Source organism: Carlito syrichta, unplaced genomic scaffold (assembly GCF_000164805.1).
Source record: "Carlito syrichta isolate Samal-C Ts95f unplaced genomic scaffold, Tarsius_syrichta-2.0.1 Scaffold316282, whole genome shotgun sequence".
NCBI lineage: Eukaryota > Metazoa > Chordata > Mammalia > Primates > Tarsiidae > Carlito > Carlito syrichta.
The window spans coordinates 398,280-422,858 of NW_007260378.1; the positions used below are offsets into that span (position 1 = coordinate 398,280).

At 50.5% G+C, this 24,579-nt stretch overlaps 1 protein-coding gene across 1 annotated transcript in view; it reads left to right on the forward strand.

The window, feature by feature from the left end:
• The window catches only part of KIAA1671 (KIAA1671 ortholog), a 151,293-nt gene extending 127,374 nt beyond the window's left edge, over nt 1-23,919 (forward strand). The window contains exons 5-11 of the mRNA XM_008074042.2: nt 3,373-3,491; nt 5,964-6,213; nt 8,988-9,162; nt 10,968-11,092; nt 13,915-14,057; nt 17,764-17,846; nt 19,142-23,919. Of these exons, the coding sequence (XP_008072233.1) occupies nt 3,373-3,491; nt 5,964-6,213; nt 8,988-9,162; nt 10,968-11,092; nt 13,915-14,057; nt 17,764-17,842 (891 nt within the window). The 3' untranslated portion in view covers nt 17,843-17,846; nt 19,142-23,919. The remainder of the gene's footprint in view (nt 1-3,372; nt 3,492-5,963; nt 6,214-8,987; nt 9,163-10,967; nt 11,093-13,914; nt 14,058-17,763; nt 17,847-19,141) is intronic.
• The last annotated feature ends 660 nt before the right edge of the window (nt 23,920-24,579 follow it).

The window sequence follows — 24,579 nt, forward strand, 5'->3', positions numbered from 1 at the left end:
GCCCCCCCCCCACCGCCCCTGGTTTCATCCTCAGCAAGGATCTTGCTCTTCTGACCTCTGGAGGCCTCACCTGCCAGTTCCTTCTTCCGTCCCCCAGCACTGAGGGGTATCACCATCTCCCAGGGGTTCTAGGAACTCTTTGCCAAAGCTCTGGTCCCCTGCCCGACTCTGGGGAGGCCCTGGAAATGGCTCCAGTCATGGCAGCTCCTGTCTCCTGAGCACCTATAACGTGTCAGGCACTGAGCTTAACACTCTCCAGAGATTCTCTCTCGAAGCCTCAAGCAGCCCTTGTTTTTCCAACATGAAGACTGAGCCTTGGGTGGGCGGAGTCACTTGACCAAGCCACACAGCTGGGACAGGACAGAGGCAGCAAGCCTCTGCCCCACTCCCCCAGCTTTAAGCTGTCCCCAGGGACAGCCCTCCTGCCTCCATTGAGCTTAGCATACCTGGGCACAGGCCAAGCATCCAGCTTGCAGCCCTGGGACAGATATCTCATTCTTCACCAGAAGCAGTCCCTAGGTCCCCAGCCTCTGGCCTCTGAATCTGACCCCCATAGGGGATTAAGATAGAGAATGGTCCATTCCATCACATCTTTGAACACAGTGACTGGGTACATGCTCAGATGACCACTTCCATTCCTGCATCCCAGAGAGGATTCTGTCAAGGGTGCAGCATCTCTGAGTATGTCAGGTGACCTTTCAAGACAAAAACATAGCCCTTGGGGGGAAGGGGAGACTGACTGACTTGAGTCCCGACAGATGCTGAGGGCCCTGCCTGCAGGCTGGGAGGTCAGGTAGCCTGTGTGCTGGAGCCAAAGCCTTACAAATGTGCTACCCTTCCACCCTGTGATTGTACACCTAGGAGTTTCTCTTACAGGAATAATCACAGAGATGTGTTGACTTAGTCTCAGGAATGTTCGTTGTGTTGCTTATAATAGTAAAAAAGTAACCAGCAACCTAAAAGTCCTAGCACTTGGGGATCAGTTAGTTGAACCTTGCTGTGTCCATGCAGTGAAATAATCTTCAGCCATTAAAGATGATGATACAGCTGAATCAACCCAGAGAAAATTCTGGACAAGACTATTCCAGGATATTGTCTTTGGGCTCTGAATTATTTTTACAGTATTCTTTGTGGTTTTCTGTAATTCCTAAATGTTTTACAATGAGCAGTGTATTATGTTGGTAACTAGAAAGAGTAAAAAAGGTTGTCCAGGCCAGGAGTGAGGGGTATCTGGATGGCCATCATTATTAGGGTCTCCGAGTGTGGCCATCTGCTGGGGTGACCAAGGGACTTGCTCTGGACTCCTGTCCTTGCACACAGCTCACTCGCAGTGTCCCCTTAAGCATCATGGGCTACACAATGACCCCTAGAAGGCGGGAAAGAGAGAATGGGGAAAGAGGTGTACAAGCATGGGGCATTTCCTGAGTGCCAAGCCCTGTCCTAGGAGCTGCCATAGGGGCTGCCTCTCATTTGGCATCTATGCCCTTGGGGCAATCACCATTTCCTTACTGAATCCTTGTCACTTCTCTACAACTCAGAAAGGGAAGCAGCAGCCCCTAGGTCACACAGCCAGGCACTTGCTTGTTTCTGCCGAAACATATATGCTTGCTTGGCTAAGGGTGACACCACAGAAGCTGAGAAGAGGCCAACTCCCCACCCTGGGAGGAACAGTCAGTCCACCTCCTCTAAGCATCTACTATGTATTGGGCAGGCTTTGAGTGGCGACAAGGACAATGGAGCACCCCAGTGTTAAAGGATACATCTGATGAGTCGCAGAGACTACATCTGTGTTGTAACTCCCACTCCTGGTCCCCCTGTGCCTGGCACACAGTAGGTGCTTGGTAAATATTTGTTGAGTAAACAACTTACATGTCACGCTTTGCCTGATCCGATTAGTAATCGTCCAGGGGATGCAGCAGGAAGTTTAGGGAAGGAGAGTTCACTGCAGGTTGCCATAGCTTTGGTAAGAAGGGTGGCCAGGACAGTGGAGCAGCACAAGTTATGCCACAGAGGCCAGGAATGTGTGAGGCTTGTGGAAACACATGTGTTATGGGCTGGGGAGAGTGGGGTAGAAAGTTTGGAGCAAGGGCAGGAGATGAGACTGGACAGGAAACTTGGGGACTCACTTGCCAGGGGCCTTGGATTTCTGCAGAAGCACCATAGGGAGCCCTTGGAGGTTCTTGAGCAGGAGATGAATGCTCTGAAGCACATTCCACCAGGACGTGCCTCCTGGCCTAAAAGGGACCACCTAGGGTGGAGGTGCCCCACTGGTCTTCCTGGGCCTCTCTCGCCCCCATATTCCTCCTCAGAAGATGGCAACTGGGAGTGCCATTCAAAGCTCAGGCAGCCAAGGCCATTGATCCCTTCCTGTGCCTGTGACCCACCCAGGGGTTGGACTTCTGGTCTCACCTTGGGTGCTGTGGCTTCTCCCCGCTCTGGACAGCACAGGCCTAAGTGGCAGCCGCTTCAGGGTACACGTCACAGGGAATGGGCTTTTAATTTGCCCACAGTCCAGTCATTGAATAGAGATGTGTGGGCTGCCCACGTGTGCCGGGTACTGGGGTTGGCCCTGTGGTAACTGGCACCCTTGTTCCCTTCCCCTACCCCCTCCAAGGGTCCAGACTGAGGGCAGAGACCCCTCAAGCCACTGGTTCGTGACAGACTGAGGGATGGATGTTGCCAAGGATACAGTGGCTTAGACTTGGGGTGTCCAAGTCCTGTGCTTGGGGTTGAATTCCACATTGCTGTTGACTGGTTGTTTGATGTGGGGCAGGCCATTGCACCTCTCTAAGCCTCAGTTTGCTCATCTGTAAAATGGGGGTTGTAGTGAGGCCCACCTCACAGAGCTATTGAGGGCCTGCAGTCCAGCGGGGTGATCTCATGTCCGAGCCTCGGGGTGGGGCCCGGCCTAAGTTCAGTGCTGCACAGATGCTGTGCTGTGTGATGGCGACGGGGGAGGCAAGGTGGTGGAGGGCACCTGGGCAAGGCGGGGCATGGGGTGCCCTCACCAGACGGATGAGCCCTGGGAGCACTGAAGATGGAGTGAAGTTTGGCCCAGCTGTGCTGTGATGGGGGAGGGAGACACCCAGCCTCCCTCCTGAGGAGGAGCCCTGGATGACACTCAGCAGGATTCTGCACACTGGCAGGGAGACCCCTTCCTCCCAGTTTGCCCAGTTTGACCCTGCAAGTGCTGCCTCCTGTGATGTCTTGGGCTGACGGGGACTCTGGATCACCCGGGTGCCACACCAGGATGTCTGGCCTCACCTCCTAGGCTGCAGGGAGCTGGGACACGTCAGAACTGGAGGCCATGCGATGTGATCTGTGTCAGCCCAGAGGGGGCTTGTGAGCATTCCCCCTGGTTTGTCCTTGCAGGACCAACTGAAGCAGTGTTTCTCTCGGCGTCCCCCTGAGGCCAAGGACACTGACACCCTCGTGCATGAAGCTGACAGCCAGTATGGGACATGGATGGACCAGCGGCAGAGCAGGGAGAGGTAGGAAGCATGTGCAGGAACCTGGCTACAGGAGGTGGGGTGGGGGACTGGGGTTGATGCAGCCCACCGGCTCCCTAGTTGCTGTTTTGCTAAAACTCCTCTTGTATGTAGTTATAAGAGAAAACCGTTCTTGTTGTAAAAGAGAAATTTAGAAAGTACAAAAAAATTATAAAGATAGTGATATATGAAATATCCAAGGCGGGAGCACACCTCATCAACAAGGGTAGCTGCATAATGGACATTTGTATACCTAACCCTGAATTGTACCCCACATCTTTAAAATAAAAAAAATCAAAAGTTAAAAAAAAGAGAAACATCCAAGACAGGCAAATCCTTAGAGCCAGAAAGCAGGATAGAGGCCGGGGTGAGGGGAGTGAGGAGTGGCTGCCTTCGTGGACGCCTGGTTTCCTTTTGAGGTGAGGAGAATGTGCTAGAACAAATAGTGGTGACAGCTGCACATTGTGCTGAACTGTCACCGATGGCAAATTTTATGTGATGTGTGTTTTGCCACAGTAGTACAGATGATCAAGCCGTTGATATTACCGTTGGGTTGAGGAGAATGGCCAAGAAAAAGGGAGGGGAAGCAAAGGTTCTCCCAGCACCCGGGAAAGCCGTTTTCCCCGGCCAGTGAGCAGTGAGATGTGTTTGGTTCATGAGCTTATAAAATGTCGCCGGAACGCGCCAGCAAGCGCACGGGCCATGAGTCTGGAAGCCCAGGTCTCAGCTTTGCGACCCAGGAGCTGCTCCCCCCACCCTTCCTGGGGGGGCGGCGGCGCGGCGGAGACGAGAGGCCTGGGCGCGCCTTGTGTGCGGGCGCCCCCTGCTGTCCCACAGAGACACTGCGGCCTCCCTCTGGGTCCTGGCGGAGCCGCAGAGCTCCCAGCCTTGGGCAGCGGTGCCATCTGGTGCCCCTGGACGGCATCGCCCTCCTTCTCTGTGGGTTTGCCTCGGTCCCGCCCCACAATGCAACCTCCTCCGTATTCCAAGTAAGAACAGCTTCCCTGAGCTTGGCAAAAAGCTTGGTGAAATGCCGAGACGCCTGGCTTGAGAGTTCTGTTCAGGGGTGCAACTGGGGTTCTTTTGAGGTCAGCCCGCCTGTCAGCTTTGCCCACCTGCCCACTCCCAGGGTGAGTGCTTTCCATGTCCTGGAGGCTTGGCTCTGATTTTGACCCATGTGTCTTTTTCTGTTTAGGCGGGAGTGTAATGGCTTGAGTTGCTTACACATTTTCTACTCCATCTCATTCTAATTATCCAAGTGGTTCCTGAATGTGTTACCCTGGGAAGAGATTTTATAAACAGGAGCACTCCTAGGACAGAGATTCTGGAGTCAGACTGCCCAGGCTCGACCCCAGTGCCCTTTGGGAAAGTTGATGCACATTTCTGTGCCTCAGTTTCCTCATCTTTAACAAGGTTAATATTTAATTGCACGTGAGTAACCCTAACTTGTAGGACTGTGGAGGACAGAGGATTATAAAATAATCCTCATAGAATTGGGGAGAGGATCAAATGACACAGTTTTTAGCACGGTGCCTGGCACATTATAAGGGCTCAGTAAAGCTTCCTTGGATGAAGGAATGAGGAAATGAAACAGTCCGGAGATCCGCACTCCTGCTCCTTCGTGGGTAATTACTGGTAACAATTTGATCTACATCAGGGCTGCCAACAGAAATACAGTGGGCTGATTTGATCATCATACAATGTAGACACATATTAAAACATGCCCTGTACCCCATAAACATGTAGAATTGTTGTGAGTCAATTATAAAGAAAAATACAATGTAAGCTGCTATGTAACAAGACCTCCTCTCTACAAAACATAAAAGTTAGCTGGGTGTGGTGGTGCATGCCGGTAGTCCCAGCTACTCGGGAGGCTGAGGTGGGGGTGGAGGTCACTTGAACCCAGGAGGTTGAGGCTGCAGTGAGCTGTGATTGCACCACTGTACTCTGGTCTGGGTGACAGAGCAAGACCCTATCTCTAGAAAATGACAAAACATACATAAATAGATAGTCTTAGCAGCCACACCAAAAGCATAAAAAATAAACATGTGAAATTAATTTTAGTGATATATTTTATCCAAACCAACAGATTCAAAAGACTATCATTTCCACATGTAATTAACGCAAAAGGTTATCAGCAAGCTAGTTTGACGTTCTCGCTTTTATTACTGTGTGGGGAGTTGGTATGCACTGCGTACTGCAGCACATCTCAGCACTCACTTGTCCACCGCAAGGGCCCAACAGCTGCTTGTGACAGCAGCCCCCGTAGGGTACAGTATGGGGTTAGAGGGTCTTGAATGGCCAGGACTGACCCTCCCATCCTGCACCCAGCCAAGTGTCCCACGCAGTACCATGTGCAGCACCTGGCTGGCATGTCTTGTGCTATTTTCAAAGAGGCTGTTGCCTCCTCATTTGATGGTCTGTTCTCTGCAACGCCCTCCATGCCCGTGTTTCCCTGCCTTCCCACTCCCGCAGCTTGGGCCCTGAATCCCCGGACAGCAGTGCCGCATCGGCGCCGAAACAGCCCCCCAGCAGCCGCCTGTCTTCTCTGTCCTCCCACACGGAGCCCACCTCAGCCGGGGACCAGCACGATGGCTCCAGGGACCAGCAGAGCACCAGTGTGGACCACTCCAGCACAGATCTGGAGTCCACCGATGGGACGGAGGGGCTGCTCCCCTCAGATGCCTACCCTGCACAGAGAGTGGACGACTTCTCCTTCATCGATGTAAGTCAGCAGCCATGCTGGGAGCCGTCATGTCTCCTTCAAAAGGGGCATTCCCACATCTGCCAGTGATCTGCCCCTTCAGGAGTGGGATCTGTGGGCCAGGGACTCCTACAGTGGGTACAAAGGGCCAGTCTTTGAGATAGGTCCTGCTTGTACTTGGAGCTTGGACCTGCCGTGCGCCTGCTGTGTGTCTTAGGGCAAGGTCTTCACCTCTCTATGCGCCACCTTACTTATTCACCTGTAAACAACCATCACATGTGTTCAAGTTAAACTGATCTAAGCCCTCACCTGTCAGGTAAGCAGGAAGTCTGGCCTTCCCCTGGAAGGTCTGCCTGAGGCTTATCATTCCAAGCATGAGGAGCCTAGAATTTGCTCAGAGTGATTCTGCTGGATGGTCTCACCAAGGTCTCCCGTAATAGGACAGTGTCCCTGGTACTAGGGGATCCAGCTATCTCTGTAGTGGCTATCTCTGGAAAGAAAGCCCCCAGATGTAAGCACCCTTCATGGGGGTTCCCAGGGGCAGCCCATAGAACTCAGTAGAACTCAACTCTTCCAGGTCTTAAGCATAGCCAGGGTGCCAGCACCCCAGGGTCAAACCACCCCCTGCTGCAGTGCCTTCCAGACCAGAACCTGATATCTTACCCTGGAATACACCCCTCCCCCGGGGGTCAGGCATGTCCCTGGAAACACCAGGGGTGTCAGGAGTCTCCTCCCCTGACAGTAGGGCCACCTGCCCACCCTCCTGAGGATGCAGCATCTGTAACATCTGCAAGGGACCCACTCTCCTGGCTGTGAAGTCTTCGCACACACACTCGTAGGGATGGCTACCGAGATCCCCCAGAGGAGGGACACCACTGCATTGGAAGAAGGACTTCCCCTAGGGCCTCAAAGGGATTCACCTTCTGAGTGTGGTCAGGGTCTCTCACTGGCCCCTCTAGGTAAGGGCAGAGACCAAGAAGGACACCCGTTCTGTTGATTGGGGCAGCCTGCTACATAAACATGGAATGGCCACGCCCAGCTCTATGGGTGTCGCAAGGAGTTCGTTAGGGGACATATTAAGTTATTCATTCAACAGACATTTACTGAAATCCCATGATGTGCCAAACATTGCCTTGTCTTATATCCTAGCATGGGGTCTCCATGCCATAGCACCTTGTGCTGGCTTTCCTTCTAGATCTTGGTGTCAGTTGTAAACAACAGTCACTGAGTGTTGGCCGCTGACTCTCACACATGCTATTAACTCCAGAGGTAAAACTTCTGTCTGTTTTGCAGATTAGGAAATCGAAGAGGCTGTCGAGTAATTCTAAAGGCCAGTGTCCCTAAGCACAAGTCTGTTGCTAATTTAGGCTGAAGTTTACATGTGATGTTGACCATGGCATGGGTCTCCTGTGGGGGTCTCTTTGGAGGCCGAGCAGGGAGGCAGGCACTAAGGAATCCATTCCGTAGTGGGCTGAGGCTGCAAGGCTGGCCCTGACACCCCTCCCAGCCAGTCCCTCTGCTGGTGAGGTTCCCCCACCCTCTGAGTCTGAGGAGTCGGCTGTGTTACGCGGCAGGAGGAATGAGCTCCCTCCAGGTCAGCAGGGCTGCTATGACTTCCGTCTCTCCCCCTCAGACCCACACAAGTCCCCCCACAGGATTCCACCAGTCAGGAAAGTTGTTCTGCCAATATCAGCTCCCTCTGCCGCCCCCAGAGGCAGGCATCTGTCCCTTACACCTCTGGAAGATGATCCCTGAAATGGGTCTGCTCCTTGCCAACCAGAAGGCCTTGGGGGACAGAATCTCTCCAAGGGGAACTGGGAGCTGGGTGTTGGGAGGCTTTGGTGGGGGAGAAACCAGCCTTTCTCGCAAGAAGGAGTGTGAGCTTTCCAGAAGACAGAAGACCCATGTGGTGATGGCTCTCGCTGCGAGCCTTGGTCAGGCCTTGTCTAAACAAAGGCTTTCCATGCCTGTGCTGAGGGAATTCTCTGCCACCCTAGGAAGGGGACACCGTGATCTTTGCCTTTTTGTAAGCAAGGACACTCCAGCTCAAAGCGGCGAAGCCCATGTCTCAAGGTCACACAGCCGGGTTTCAAGCAGAGCTGGGCTTGAGCCCTTCACCACCATTTCCACTTCTTCACCGGGCACCTGGACAGTCTGAACTCCCAGCCCTTCCACTGGGGCTGGTGGTGATCTTAGAAGCCCTCACTGACCCTCCACCTGCCCCTGCTCAGAGCGTGAGTCTTCAGGGATGCCTGAGACAAATGCCTGGTATCGAGGAGGTAACTCCAGGCACCCCCACCTGCATCCCAGATGCTATAGGTTGAAGAAGGACCACACAAAGAGCCTCTCAGCTCCTGGATTGGGAGTACCACTGACTTGAGAATTTAGCTAGATGCCGAATCCAGCTATTCATTCAACAGGCAAATCGGCATTTGTTGAGTTCCTTCTGTGTACTGAGCACTGCTCAAGCTTGCATGCTCGTGTGACGTCACGGGAGGGGAAAGGCATTTCCACCGTGCATACCTCCTGTGTGCCAGGCTCGACGCTGGGGCACTCAAGGGTGGTTGTTCCACCTGATTCTGGTCATCAGCCTATGCAGTATGTTTAGGGCAAGTTCGGGCTTGGGGTATTGGGTTACCACTGAGATGCGGAAACCCTGGCCCACGTGCCTCCGAGATAGCCTCTCACATATCGATAAAGCTATGCCCTTCTCCCCCTTCCCCCACCCCACGGCAGTGCCTTCTGCTAATGGTTCCTCTGCTCTGTCTTCCTCTTCCTCCCGGCTGCCCTCAAAGCAAACCTCAGTTCTCGACTCAAGTGCCCTCAAGACCCGGGTGCAGCTCAGCAAGAGGAGCCGCCGCCGGGCCCCCATCTCCCACTCCCTCCGGCGCAGCCGGATCAGCGAGTCGGAGAGCAAGTCTCCTTTGGAGGAAGAGACTGACAGCACGTGGATGTTCAAGGACTCAACAGGTGCGCCCATGCCTCGTCTCCTTCCCTGATTCCATGCTGAGCAGTAGGAAGGATTTAAACACTGGGAAGAACTTCCTGACCTGGAAGACTTTAGGACACAATTACATGGGAAACTGGTTTCTTGTTTTGCAGAGTTCATCAGAAACTAGATTAAAAATGTTTTTGAAGGACAATATATTAATTGGGGATCTTTGGGTTACAAAGGACAGAGAAACAGTTTAATAAGGTTTCACTATTTCTGCTTTGAGCCTTATCCTTTCTTTAGGTTTGCTTACTGACCTTCTTCTAGATTCTTCAGTTGAAAGATCAGTTCATTCATTATCAGTCTTTTTTGTTTTTTAATAAATCATCTTAAGGCTATACATTTTCCTCTAAGGACTGCTTTGGCTGCAATCCATATTAAAACCTGAGCTGAAAAGCATTTAAGACTTAGCTAGGGAAGGCTGTTCCAGGCAGAAATATCAATAGGATCAAAGGGACAGAGGTATGGAAAGAGCTTTCAGTGTGTGGCAGGAGTGTCTCTAAGCAGTTTAGTGTCACTCAAACTGGGAGTAGCAGGAATCATGTTGGAAAGGTAGTCAGGGGCCAGATCATGAGGATCCTTGATGCTAAGGAGTTGGATTTCATCTGTAGATGCAGAACCTGGAAGGATTTTTAAGAAGCAGCAGCATTTCTGCTTGCAATGGAAACTACAGCAACTGGCCTCCCCACTCCACATACACAGACTCTAGTCCCCTAGAAAGCTACTGGAGCTGCTTTTGTTCATTTGAGATTTGTGCATGGCAAAAAGTAGAATTTCAGACCAGGCTTTGAACTGGTGAGGGGCGTTGCTGATCAGATACCTTGAGCAAATGCTTGGAGATTGCTCTCTCTCCCTCGTCCATTCCATCTCTGTTATTAAAGATGATGGTGAAACATCATAGGTGAGACGTTTCTGCATACTTTCCTGGTTTTCTGAGCTAAGCTCTGCCAAGCTACCTGAAGCAGATGAAGATCACTGTAGAGATAAAAGCACACAGTTACCCCAAGCTGGGACATGGCAGCAGCACCTCTGGCTCCCATTGGCCTTGGGAGCTAGTCAGGGGCTGGGGAGGGCCACACATTTTCCTCTAAGGACAGCTTTGCTTGCATTCCTCATTCCTTGCTCAGCCTTGGGGATTCAGAGGGCCAGGCTTGCCTTGTTCATCCTCATCCCCTGCCCTGCTCCTCCCTGTGCCCATACCAGCATTCGGGTCTTAGGGAGGTTGAAACTCCTCATCCTTCACTTCTAGAGGAGTGGGACAAGAGTCACCTGTTTGGGCCATCAGCTCAGCCTCAAGTGTGGGGATGGGATAAGTCCTGTAAAGAAGAGCTCAGGGCAACAGAAAATGACTTCCTGGTCCAACTTGGACCACCCTTCCCCAAAACACAAGGAATTCCTCACACTCTCCTCTAAGAGCATAACCCCAGCACATTGTTGGCTGGAAGTGTCTCTGTCTCCTTTCCTGCCTCTGCCAAGAATTTCCGTCTACTTTCCTGACTTGGAATGAGCCAGGGCCTAGGAGGTGGGTCTGTTTGTGTCCCTCCCCAAAAGCAAACCTGTTTTGCCCATTGTCGGTATCTTCTGGCACGAGGCAGAGTTGTGACATGGAGAGAATGTGAAAGCAGGCACCTGGGTTTGTCCTCATCTGTAAAATGGGCCAGTGATGTCTCCTGTGCAGGGCTGTCATGCGGATTGCGTGAGATGCTGTGTACAAGTATCCAGTACATAGGACCTCAATAAATGACGGCTGCCAATGACTTTGGTGCCCTTGTCTTTGCAACAGAAGAGAAATCGCCCCGGAGGGACGAGTCGGACGAGGAAGAGAAGCCATCTAAGACTGAGAGGACGCCCGTCAGCCATCCTCAGAGGATACCTGTGTTTCCAGGCGTGGATCCGGCAGTGCTAAAGGTACAAACACTCACCAAGAGCCCCCTGGTGGATGTGCCCCCTACCACGGCAGCAGATAGGACAGACTCTTCCTCCCGCCTCCTCCCTCCTTCTTTCATTTTTATTTTTGAATAGTTTAAGTCTCAAAGGAAGTTGCATAAATAGTACACAGAAGTTCTGTGACCCCTTCTCTTCCCTTCTCCCAGTGATAATGTTTCATATGACCACAGCACCTCGTCAACAGTAGAAAACAGGCCTTGGAACAACAGTGTTCACAATACTATTAACTTATGTGGATTTTACCCACAGCCCTGTGTTGCTCAGTCTCCACTCTCTGTCTTTCCTCAGCTCCCAAACCTGCTGCTCTGTTTGGTCTTATAGCTAAGGCTCCTTTGACTCTTCTGTAAAGTGGGCTAATAATTCATTTTAGGTACCAGGCCCGGTATTGAGTGTCAGAGAAGCAGGAGTGAATAAACTCAGCTTCCTGAGGCCCTTGAAGGCTCCTGTCTGCTTGGGAAGCTAGGCACAGAAAATGATCATGTCACTACCAGGTGGCCTGGGAAATTGCACCAGAACCACCCCACACATACATGAATTACACTGAATGCTGACTGGAACCTTGGAGGGGGGGCACTGGACTAAGCAGCCCCCACCCCAGCCCCAACAAGCACCCATTATAGTTCTGGGATGAAATGATGCTTAATTCAGGGGAGCAGGGGGCCACTTTTGCCCCTCCTCCCCAGTTCTGTGCCAGATACCATGTAGTTGCAAAATCACCTTATGCCCCAACAGCCCTGTAGAAGGTAATTCTTCTTTCCCATTGTTTTGAAGGAGAAATTAAGGGAAGAAAACCTGGGTTGTTTGTGGAATTTTTCAACTCTGGATGTTCTACACGGGCTGCAGAATCCTCCCATGGGATGCCCGTGGGTCTGTTTACTCCTTTAGTCAGTGGAGGTTTTATTTTTCTGTGTCACTTCTTGCAAGAATAGAAAGTCGACAAATAGTAAATGCAGACCAGGTGTGGTGGCTCATCCCTGCAGTCCCAGCACTTTGGGGAGGCTGAGGTGGGAGGATTGCTTGAGCCCAGAGTTTGAGACCAGCCTGGGCAACAAAGTGAGTCCCTTGTCTCTACAGAAGAAAAAAGGAAAAGGTAGAAAAATTAGCAGGGCGTGTTGGTGGGTACGTACAGCCTCAGCTACTCAGGAGCATGAGACGGTAGGATCACTTGAGCCCAGCAGGCCAGGGCTGTGGTGAGCCGTGATCATGCCACTGTACTCTAGTCTAGGTGACAGAGTGAAACCCTGTCTCAAGAAAAAAAAAAAAAGGTGGATGCATGCTTGTCTCTGTAATTGATTGTATAGGCCTCAGAATGTGAACATCTTTCAGCCACTATTCTGTGCCACAGGTGTTCTAACCTTTATTTTTGTAAGCATGAGAACAAGTGATCTTACAGGCCAGCCTGACACAGGAGGCAGGGAAAAGACCCTGGTGACAGGTGGGGAGAGGCCCTGGGGCTCCCTTGTGGAGGTACCGAGTAACTCCTGGAGTCCCTGAGCACCGGTTGTTGAACCCACTCCACTCGGTGATCACGAGGCTGTTGCTGTCTGCTTAGAGTATGACCTCAGACTCCTTGGGCCTGACGGCAGTAAATTAACTCAGTTCATTGCGGCCACGGCCATGCTCAGCAGTCATTAATCCCTGAGGGAGGCTGCAGGGTTTGTTCTGAAAAGAGCCTCGGAGTTGGGCATCAGGCAGACCCCATGTGAAGCCCAGTTCATCAGAGCTGCATGACTTCAGGCAAACTGCTCGACCCATGAACTCCAGACTCTTCCTCTCCAAAATGGGAAAGCCAGGACCCATCCTGAAAGGAACCTTTTGCATGTGGAATGAATTAACATTTCTCATGTAACTTGAGTCTTCTGGAGCCCAAATGAGGGGCGATCCGAGCACAGGAGAAGTCTGGACGATAGCAATGACTGCTGTTACTGGGGCCAGCCCAGCACTGCCTGAGAGACAGAATCCACTGCCACCCCTCACACCCCAAGCTCCCCAAGGGAATTTTGTACACAACACCACACACACACACACACACACACACACACATATATATTTTTAGACAGAGTCTTACTCTGTCACCCAGGCTGGAGTATAGTGGCACCATCATGGCTCACCATAGCCTCAACCTCCTGGACTCACGCAATCCTTCTGCCTTGGCCTCCCAATTAACTGGGACTACAGGCACAGGCCATCACATCCAGCTAATTTTTGTTGTTGTTTTTTGTAGAGATGAGATCTTACTATGTTGCCCAGGCTGGTATCAAACTCCTGGGCTCAAGCAATCCTCCTGCCTCTGCTTCTCAAAGTGCTGAGATTATAGGCACAAGCCACCACACCCACACATCTTAAGTTATTCCATCTCTTACTCGTCTTCCAAAAATGCATGAAAATCCACCCTACCATTTTCCTGCAGGACTCTTATGACTGGTCAACACATTCATTTTATTTATGTAGACTGGGGAATAAGGAACTTAATGAGAAGGATGCAGCCTTCTCTCCACTTAGGGTTCTTGGGAAGGTGAAGCAGGCAGTGTGTTGCATGCTGAGACACTGTGCATTGTGCTTTTTAGCAAGAGAGAACGTGGCTCTGTGGATTTCTAGTGGCTGTTTGATCTTGAAGGGGAGGGTAGAATGCCAACCTGGCTTGATTTTTCTTAGCCACCATGTGTCCTGCCTGGGTCCATTTAGGCTCAGGGGCCCCAACAATTGCAGAGAGACAGTGTCATTAGATGGGGCCTTCCCCAGACAAAGGGTGGTTTACAGACTCAGCTCTCCTCTCTCCCCAGGCTCAGCTCCACAAGAGGCCAGAGGCGGACAGTTCGGGTGAGACCCTCAGCTGGGCCCCCCAGCCCAAGAGCCCCAAGTCCCCCTTCCAGCCCGGGGTGCTGGGCAGCCGCATGCTGCCCTCCAGCATGGACAAGGATGAGAGGTGAGGGGTCTTGGGGAACGAGGGCCCTTCTCCTCCCAAACTCAGGATGTACTTCTCGAGAGGTGTTTGCAGAGGTTTATGAGCTAATGAAAAGCCTTTTTTTTCCTCTCCAGCAGCAGCTTTGTTCACATGAACTTTCAGCACTCTGATATCTAAGGAATACAGCAGAGGCAGGGGAAGGCAGCCAGGAGGCAGCCTCCCTTCTTCCCTCTTCCCTGCTACCTCCTGCACAGAAAGACAGGGCTCTGTCATCAGAAAACTACTATCTGGTTTAGCCCTCTCCAAGCCGATGGGGAAACTGAGGCATCCTTCCTCCTCTTCCCCTCTAGGGAAGTACCTTTGTCTCAGGAGGGAAGGTGGGCTCGAGGGCACAGGCAGGTTGAGCAAGATCAGTTTATCTCAGTCCAGGAATTTTGGCAGCTGGGTGGAGCTTAAGAACACGGGGTCTAAGGTCACACTGCTGGGGTTCAATTCCAGCTGTGCTGGAGTTCAGTTAAGCTGTGCTGCTTAAGACCTGCCACTCGACCTCTCTGAGCCTCAGATTCCTCATCTGTAAAATGGGTTTACTAACCATTCTAACCTCCCTAGGTGCAGAAGAAACAAGGAGTGTATATAAAACTCTTTGCATAGGCCCTGACACATAGAAATGCTCAGTAAAGCAGAGTAGAATTCTGCTAACACACGGGAGTTAGGGGTGTTTCTGATATTCGGGCTGTCATTGTAATAAGGACTGTGAATAGAGTAGGAGTCAGCAAACTGTGGCCCACAGGCTGAATTCAGTCCACTGTATGTCTTTGTTAATAAAACTTTGTTGGAGCCAGGTACAGTGGTTCATGCCTGTAATCCCAGCACTTTGGGAGGCAGAGGCGAGAGGATTGCTTGAGTACAGGGGTTCGAGACCAGCCTGGGCAACTTGGCAAGACCTCACCTTTACAATAAATCAAAAATTTAGCCAGGCGTGGTGACGCATGCTTGTGGTTCCAGCTACTTGAATGGTTGAGGCAGAAGGATCACCTGAGCCTAGCAGGTCAAGGCTGTGGTGGCCGTGAGTGTGCCATTGCACTCCAGCCTGGGCAACAGGGTGAGAATCTGACTCAAAAAAAAAAAAAAAACTTTATTGGAAACACATCCACACCATTCATCTGTGTGTTGTCCATGACTGTACTTGTGCTGCAGCTCAGAGCTAAGTGGTAGCAACAGACACCCTCTAGCCCACAGGGTGGAAGCAATTCAGTATCTGGCCCTTTACCCTGCTCCTGTGGTAGAGGGAGGGCTTGCAACGTAGACTTGAGGAAGGGTGTCTTAAAAGGTTTCCAAGAGAAGGGGATGCTTAAGCAGAGTCAGGGTGGACATTTAGGCCTCAGCTAGATGAAGGGGCTGTGAGGAAGGATCCAGGCTGAAGCCACAGCATGAGCAAGTGCCTGGAGGCCTGATACTCTGGTGCGTGTCACACAGCAGAGTGCCCGGTGGGAACGAGGAAGACGAGGGACTGGGGAGACAGGGCCATGGCTGGGAGGGGCCTCCTTGTTCTGGCAATGCCAGCGTTCTGGCCCCAGAATCAGCAGGGGGACTCTGGCTTTCTCTGTGGCTGGGGGAACCCCCAGACCCACATCTCAGAGACACATCTGGAGGCCCAGGCTTGTGCCACTACCATCAGGCAAGGCTTAACTGAAGCCAGAAGTACCTAGACCCTGGTCTGCCCACCCACAGGCCCGTTCCTCCTCATTCCCAGGCTGGCAAGCATGGCAGCTCGAGGTCTGCCTCCAGACCTGCAGATCCACCTCGGCCGTTGGCCCCTGAGCCACAGACCCTACCCGCTGCCAACCTGGCCAGCAACTTTTCTGATCTCTCCAGGGCCACAGGGCCGGAAGCCTTCTCTGAGATCAAAATAAGTCAGGTCCTTTGTACACGTATGTTCAATTATAAAAGCCACACGTTTACTGCAGGAATTTCAGAAACTATAAAAAGAATAGAAAAAAAAAGAAAACTGTCCACAGTCCTGCCCTGCAAAACCCACTACTGTCAGTGTTGGGCATCTCCCCTTCATTTTTTCAATGCAGTTGATCACAGCACCTATGTAGCTTTTGTCCTTGCTTCGTGTTTCATGTGAACATTCCCTCATGCCCATTAAACAATCTTCATGTGCGTAACATTTTTCTTGAATAACATTTTAGAACGAATAATATGTTATCATTACAAGAAATTCTGACAATACAGAAAATGACAGAGTTAAAAAAACTCGGAAATATTACTGTCTGGATGGTGGTTACTCAAAGTGTTTACTTTGAGAAAATTCACTGAACTGCGCACGTATGATCTGAATGCTTTCCTGTTTGTTGTTCTTCAATTTCAAAAGGCTAAAACAAATCGTTGTTAACATTCGACACACAGAAGACATCTGTCTATATCTTACGGGCTTTATATTCTTTTCCAGAGAAACGGAACCAACCGGATGTGTGTGTGTGTGTGTGTATGCAGTTGGTCCCTGCACAAAGCAGGCACTGGCGTGCTGACACCTGCTCAGTTCGAAATCTGCATGTAATTGTTGACTCCCCCAAAACTTCACTACTAACAGCCTCCTACCAGCTGGGAACCTTACTATAGACAGTCAGTTGACACATATCTTCTGTGTCATATGTATCACATATTGTATCCTTACAAGAAAGTCAGTCAGGGAAAAGAAATTATTATGGAGAAAATCATGAGGAGAAAATACATTTGCCATTCACAAAGTGGAAGTGGGTCATTATCGAGGTCTCCATCCTCATCACCCTCAGGTCGAGAAGGCTAAAGAGGAGCAGTGGTTGGTCTTGTTGTCTCAGGGGTGGCAGAGGTGGGAGAAAAGCCTTGCATAATTGAATCCCGGCAGTTGAAGCTGTGTTCAATAATCAGCTGAATATACTTGCACATATGTGGGCATGCACGTGTCCATGCATATATGTACGTGTACACACAGATCTGTGTCTATACACACACACACATACACACACACACACACACACACACACACACACACACACATTGATTTTAAGGGACTGGCTCACATGTTTGTGGAAGCGGGCACATTCAGAACCTGCGGAGTAGGCAAGCAGGTTGAAGACCCAGGGAAGAGGTGCAGTTTGAGTCCAAACGCTCAATGCTGGGAGAATTCCCTCTTCTTCCTGGAAAGCCTATCTTTTTCCATTAAAACCTTTGACTGATTGATCGAGGCCCACCCATATTATGGAGGATAATCTGCTTTCCTCGGCGCCTACTGACTTAAATGTTAACCTCATCTCAGAAAATCATAGCCTTACAGAAACATCCAGAATAAAATCTGACCAGATATCTGGCCATCATGGCCTAGCCAGGTTAACACGTAAAACTAACCATCATAGGCACTGACCTGGGTAGAGAGATGGACGGATGGTCAGTGTTAGGGTGACAAATGGATGGATGGAAGTAATTTCATGAGATGATTTTTTATAGCTGCAGATTACCTCGTGGAATGGGTATATCGTGATTTATGTAACCTTCCCCCATTTGCTGGACACCAGTTGATTTCTCCTTCTTGCTCATCAATCATGTTAACATGGACATCTCTGCCACCTGGGAATGCCCCAGCCCCACCCTAGCCAGTGATAGAGAGTCAGGCACCGCACAGCCCTGCTGGCACGGAGCCCACAGTCTGGCTCACGCTAGTCTCTTGCTGGCCTTGTGGTTTCAGGTCGGATGAGCCCTCTCCCCAGTGGCTAAAGGAGCTGAAGTCCAAGAAGAGGCAAAGCCTTTATGAGAACCAAGTTTGACCAGGTACAAAGGGGCTCTGCTGGGGAGACTCGGAAGAGCTCTGCAGTCCGAGGAGCAGGGAACTTAGGCCGGGGCAAAGGTTCAGAGACTAGGGCTGTGTGTCCAGGAAAGAGAAGGCTGTGTACACAGAGAAGTGTGGGCTGGGGGGGTGTCCTGATTTCCTGTGAAGAGAGTGGTAGAGGTCTGCTTGCATTTAGGGAGGAAGCAAAGCTGAGCAGCCATGAGTGGTGATGGCCTGGGCTCTGGGCTCATGTGCTCAGCTGGCCCATCTCGCTACATCTCAGTCCCCTTTGATGAGATGAAAGGGTGGGGGTGTTTGAGGTTAGCGTCATCTGAAATGTTTCACATGTTTATGTGGGGAATGCATTCATGTCCAAACTGTGTAATTGAAAATTAATTTGAGGACATAAACATGAAAGAATCAAGCAATCAGACAGACCCTGGTATAAGTTCCAAATGACTGAACGTGGCAAACTTCAGTTTCCTCATCTGTAAAATGGGTTAACTGTGCTCACATTGCCCTGGGGTTCCCAGGGCTCTCTGAGAACACATCTACCTGAAGTGCTTGGCTGAGTGCTGCCTGTTCGTCCTCAGTGTAGGAGTGTGTGGTGTGTGTGCCATCAGAGTCAGCGTTGATGTGATGAGCACAAGAGACTTGACCATTCATGTCCACATGCCCAAATTTCACAAAGCTATGGAAGCAAAGCCTTCTCATAGCTCACTCAGTGGCAGAACCTGAGCTGAATGGATGCAGTACTGTTCTGACTCAAGTTTTCCTATTTTATGTGGATATTCATAGTACACTGCAGGTATATTATATGCTTGATTGTGGGGGTGTTACATTATATATGTATATATGCTCATGTTATTTATACACATATGAATGCGTGTGTGTGTGTGTGCATGTATGTATGTATGTATGTATGTATGTATGTATGATGAGCTCAAAAAAGTTATAAATTCCCAATCTATGCACCAGGGATTTGGATAAGGCACCAGGACCTGTGTTTATTTTGTGTTTAGTGCAAAACCCGTGGTATGTCATTTAAGCCTCCAACAACCCATCTGAGGAAACTGAAGCCCAGAACTGAGATTGGAACACTGGCCTGGCCCTAAAGATCACATTTGTTCCACTTCTCACCTGTACCCACACCGCTCACCCCAAAATCTCTTTTCTGGCCTTAGGCTTCTGGGGGTGGCTTTCATGGAGGATATTAGAAAAGGTTTTAAGCCTTGATGGTAGAGAGAAATGGCCCATGTTCCCACTGCTGACACCAGGACTGTCCCTTCCTCTCCAGACAGGAGACACCGCCACATCTAATCAACAGAAGCCTTAACTGTCAGAGCCCGCAGATGAAGCCCAGCTGCTGCCGTTTCCTCCTGCATAGTGCTTACGTGCCTGGGCCCTTCCTATTGGGTGAAGAACAGTGTCCCGTGCCCCCTGCATCCAGGCACGAAGACCCATCTTCCATGAGCCTCGCTCAGCCCCCAGATGGCACTTCAGGCTGGAGAAGACGCCAGGCTGCCCAGAAACGTCCACGCGGGTGTTTGCACTTTTTATGTAAAAATTTGCATTCCTGCCCACCCTCGACACCTTCAGCAGCTCCAGGGACATCCATGTGAGGCTGGACCATCTCCCTCAGTTCTGGAAACACCTGAATTGTGATAGCACCTCTTTGCCCCACCCCAGGGCAGGTCTTTTTAGGAAGGACGTTTCTGAGGGAGGAAGATCAGCCCCTCCTTTTCCTACTGTGATCTCAGTCAAGGAGAAAACACGTTACCCCTGGGTTGGAGCTTTTGATTGTTTTTTTGGTTTTTTGTTTTGTTTTGTTTTGCGATTTCCTTCTTCCCCTTGAGGAATCAGCAGTTTGACTTTTTAAACATGCCCTCCCTGGTTATTTCAAGTGTATTTATCCTTCTAGTGGGACTGTGTGCTTAATTGGCATGTGGCACTGTATGTCATTTTTATTTGCTTTAGGAGACGATAAAGCAATAATTCAGCCAATTTTCTTTGAAACTTGATATGTATATATGTTTTTATGTTAAAGGACAGGAGGAAAGATGTGTGAATTGTTTGTCTTGAAGTATCAAATCACCTCAGGTTATCTTATCCCTATCCAAACTTTTAAAAATTTTAATTGTCACTCTTATACATATTTCCTGGTTACTTTTCACTTGAGCTCTGTAGGGTGACCTTTGTTCCTCAGCCTCAAGGGTTCATAAGCTGCAGCCCGGAGGGCGGTGCCTTTGCCACTTAAACATCAGACTTGCCCCCAGGAATCTTTTTCTCCAGTCTTTTTTTAACACAACGTGGGCTACTGGCATGGAAGGACCTTTCCAGATTGGCTCCAAAACGGATGTGTGAATGAGGGGTACTTTTTTTCTTTCTCACCTCGTTTTCCCCCACCCAATCTGAGCACTTCTCTTGCTCCCAACACAAGTCTTGCTGAAAATCCTTCTCTGTGGGGGAGTCCCCTAGGCCAGGGACCCAGGACAGAAATGCTGGATGCTCTCGATTGAGGAAGCATAAGGCCAGCCTGCCTCCTTTTCTCTTGCTAGCTAGAAGTTCCTTCCTGGGAGTCTCCCAAAACCCCAGGGGCTCCAGACCCTCTCTCCTCTGTCCTTCCTTTTGGAAATCCTCAACCCTTGCCTCCTCCACTTCTGAAGCCCAAGACTACAGCAGACGACTCAGATTTGCCTGACTGACCACCTGCTGTGCCTGGAGCTGCCATAGTCTTCGTGCCAACCTTGCCTGGGAGACACCCATTGTGAGATGCTTGGACAGTCCTGGACCATCCTGCGACTGCTGGGGCCATGTGGCTAGTGGATCCATGCATAGCACTCACTGGAGATGGAAGCCGGGCACACGGGTGCCCTCCACCTCACCCTTCCCTGCTTCCCATGAGATGCAAGTCTCTCGGAAAATTCATTATTTGCAGATGGTGTCAAAACATGCTGCTCTTCCCACTGGCCGCTTTTCCGAGAGTTCATTTGTCTTTCCATTTCATTTTTGCCCCTCATTTCCCTTTCCCCTTCCCACCTCTTTTCTCTCTTGGGGTTTGGGGGGGGTAAGTAGCAATCCTCTGTTTCTCCAGATTAAGGTAAACACCTGTGTCCTGGTGAGAAGTTGCAGTTCAGCACCAGGGACAGCCACCCGCCCACCACCCGCTAGAGGCCTGCGAGTGAGCTCTGGCTGTTGATGGGCAGTTGCTGGGCTCTGTCACCTGCCCAGCTTTTACATCTGGACACCTCCTGCGTCTGAACTTGGGTGTGTGGCCATGTTTGAGGATAGTTTGTCCTCTCTTCATTGAGTTAGTGACCAGCCAGTGCTCTCTGACCACTTGGGCACCTAACTCCTCCAGGAGCTGCTTCTGTTGATGTTTTTTAAGATTCAGTTTAAGTTCTTTCCAAGTCAATAAGCCTCCCCCTTTAAAGCACACTCGTGTTTTGACCCCAACTCACTTCTTGGCTACTACCTGTCTCTCCCTCATTTGGAAAGGGCCTCTTGGTGCCATCACAGGCAGTGTGGGAAGGCTTTGCTCTTAAGCATATCAACACTCACAGCAAGACTCTCCATTCTTCATGAGATATTTTAGCCCAAGATGCGACAGGAAAGAAGACACTTGGTGATGAAATTGACCTGGAGATCTTCTGCCTCAGTGGGTTGGAAAAAAAAAAACAACTCACTGAATCTCGTGTTGATTAGGACAAACGAGTCCACCCCCTTGAAACTGACCAGGGCAAGCCCTGAAGATCTTCACCTCCTTTGATTCTTGCAGCCTCGTCTCCTCCAGCACCACAAGACAGGCAATCGCAGGGGTCAGGCATGACCCTCTTTCTGTAGGCAGGCTCCCATGTTCTCTGAGTCCTGCTCCCAACCAATGCAATGAAGTTAGAAGTGAACCACACGGGAGGCTTTGCAGGTAGCTGGGCAGATGGGTGCTCACTTCTCTTTCTAAACTAGTGAGCTCTTCAGGGCTAAGCAGGTGGCTGTTGGCTAGTTTCTCAAGTTTCTCTGGAGCCCTCTCTGGAAATCTGTCTTCTTTTAAATGAGCTGAGTATGCCTTAATCGTTTGTGTGCAATCAAGCCAGCGGCCCCCCATCCAGGTCTCCTACCCAGGGGCTTTGACTCTCCTCAGATGAGAGAATCAGAGTCAGTCAAGCAAAATGCAGGTTTCTGTGTGTTACACGCTCTTTCCCCCTCCCCCACACATCAGCATTTTGACAGCTGGTCTTTGGATAGATCTGTTTCCTCTGCAGTAGGTGCCCTTCTTCATGGTCCTCTGCCTAATGAAGCAGAGGTCTTTGCCTGTGAAATTCCACACCAAGGCCTCAGAAGTCAGTGTTGTGGAATTCCTCAGTGCCACCCGAGCAATTCTGGTGGAAGAGAAACCCCGTGGTGTTCAGGATGTTGTGGTTTTGAGTGACTGTGTCCTGGCAGCCTCAGGTCACCCAGGATTCAGGGAAAGGACAATCGGATGGCAACGTTCCCCAGGGGGACTCACCAAGTCCCATGTTTTCAGGCAGGTACATTTTCCTTCATGCATCAGCAGTGAGGCCAATGTCAGGTTATTGCTAAGAAGGAGGATGGAAGCAGGCAGAAGCAGAGGATCTAGACCCTAGAGGCTGAGCCAGGGATCTGGAAGGACCCTTAGTGTGATTTTCCTAAAGAGTCCTCAGCTGCTCCCACCTGGTACCCATGGCTGTCTTGTCAATCCATGCATTCAGATTTTCAGTCCTGATAGACCCCCACGTGGCTTCTGGAACTAGGCGTAGTGACAAAGTTTAAAGTCCCTCCTCCCCAGTTTAGATGTTTACATGCAGCAAGGCGAGACATCCTGTGGCCTCTGAAGGTGCCGCTGCCCCCTCCCACCATGTGTTAAAAGTATGGAAGCCACCATCCCTGGTGTCACAACTCTGTGGGGCAGGAGGAGCAGTACCCAGGTGGGGGAGCTGCTGGTGGCAGGCAGGACCCACTCCTCGCCCAGAAGGCAACCTGCCTTGGGCTCCATCCCCTTCGTGAGGGGGACCCCTTGCCCTGTGCTGGGAAGCTGCTGGGAGTCACCCCGGAATTCTGGGCAGGCCAAGGTTCTGGAAGCCTAGAGCCACGTGAACAGCCAGGGGGCATGAATGTGCCATTCCGCCCACCCCCACACTCACTCCCCTGCTGAAGGAGGAGCAGAAATCCAGGCTCTCTGCTCCGGAAAGTAAGCCTAGGGTGTCTGGCAAGTCTACCCTTGAAGTCAACACCCCTCATCCTCCCCCCTTGGCCTTCCCAGAGTCTCCTTAAATAGTTGTGTTCCCACCTGTGCTGTAGCATCTTCTGTGCCCGGACGAACACTTCCTTGACAATCCCCAGTGGCATCACACCAGCTAAAAGTGATGCTGTTGTCTAAAGAAGAATTTGAGTTTTGTAACGACCTCCTTCCACATAGCCTTACAGATCCTGCATATAGGGGGCTCACAAAAGTAATATATTGCATTATGGAAGATACTTTGTACCGTGCTGTTCCCTAAATCATACCAGTGTCCCAGAAGTCATGCACTTCTCAGGTGATTCTGACCCTCAAAATGCTTTGTAAGATGAGGTGCGGGTGGAAATCTATTTAAATATAGTCTATATTTTCCTAACCTTTCTTCCGGGTCCCTCTTCAGATATTTGAGTCATGATAGAAAAAGAACCCGAGTTCTGTGTGTAGGAGAGAGATGCTTCCTGCCTGCGGGTTCTTGCAGTTGCCTTATGAATTCACAAGCTCTAGGAGTTCTGAGTGGAAGGCAGACGAGAGGCCCTTTATCCGATCCCAGAAAGAATCTCTAACCGTGTGACTGAGAATTCATCTAGAAAAACTTATATTTTTAATGTAAAAAAAAATACGGGGCTTTCTGGACTTCACAGAGTATTGGATGTCTACAAGTGCTTTTATATTTTGTAACTGTAAAGAGGTTTCATATGCACAGAAGAGCAGTTGGGAATCAGTCCACTGCAGTAAACAAGATGACCTTTGCATGTACAAAGATGTTGCATTCAGATGACGAAAAAAGCAAATAAAGCTTTGAAGCAAGTTGCACTGGAGAAGTCGGTGTGTCTGGGTGTGGATGAATGGTGTCATTGGGCCCCAGGGGCACTGGCTGAGTCAGTCCCTCTGCTGTGCTGAGCTGTGGGCTGGGCAGCTGGAGGGCACTGCTGGGGTCCTGGGAGAGGGTGTCTACCTGGAATGGGAGGCCATGGACACAGGGCGGGGGGCCAGCTCAGACCGAAAGCGGAGGTGAGGGTTAAACAATGCCTATGGATCTACCTCAGAGCCATGCATGTAGTAGGCCGTCAATAGATGGTGGCTATCATTTGTGCCTTCCAAAGGAAGAAAACAAATCTTCTTTGGGTTTGTTACAGCATCCTATGGAAACAGTTGAGTGGGTTTATACCCAATTCAGAGGGTATGTCTAGGGTGATCTGACTTAAAATTTAGGCCATGTGGTACATGGAAAATGAAAGGTGTCCCTCACTTTAAGAATTTTCCAGAGGTGTCACGTACCCTAATAGGAAAATGTGGTACTGAGAAACCCCAGACGTCTTCACCCTGCCACCGCCTGTGTAGGCTGTCGCGAAGCATTGCTTCTTAGCAGTACGAGGTGGATGGTGATCGTGACATTAGTGGCCAGAGTTTAAGGCAGTAGTTCTCACCTGAGGGGTTCATACCCTCCAAAGCATACCTGGCGCTGATGGGAGATATTCTTG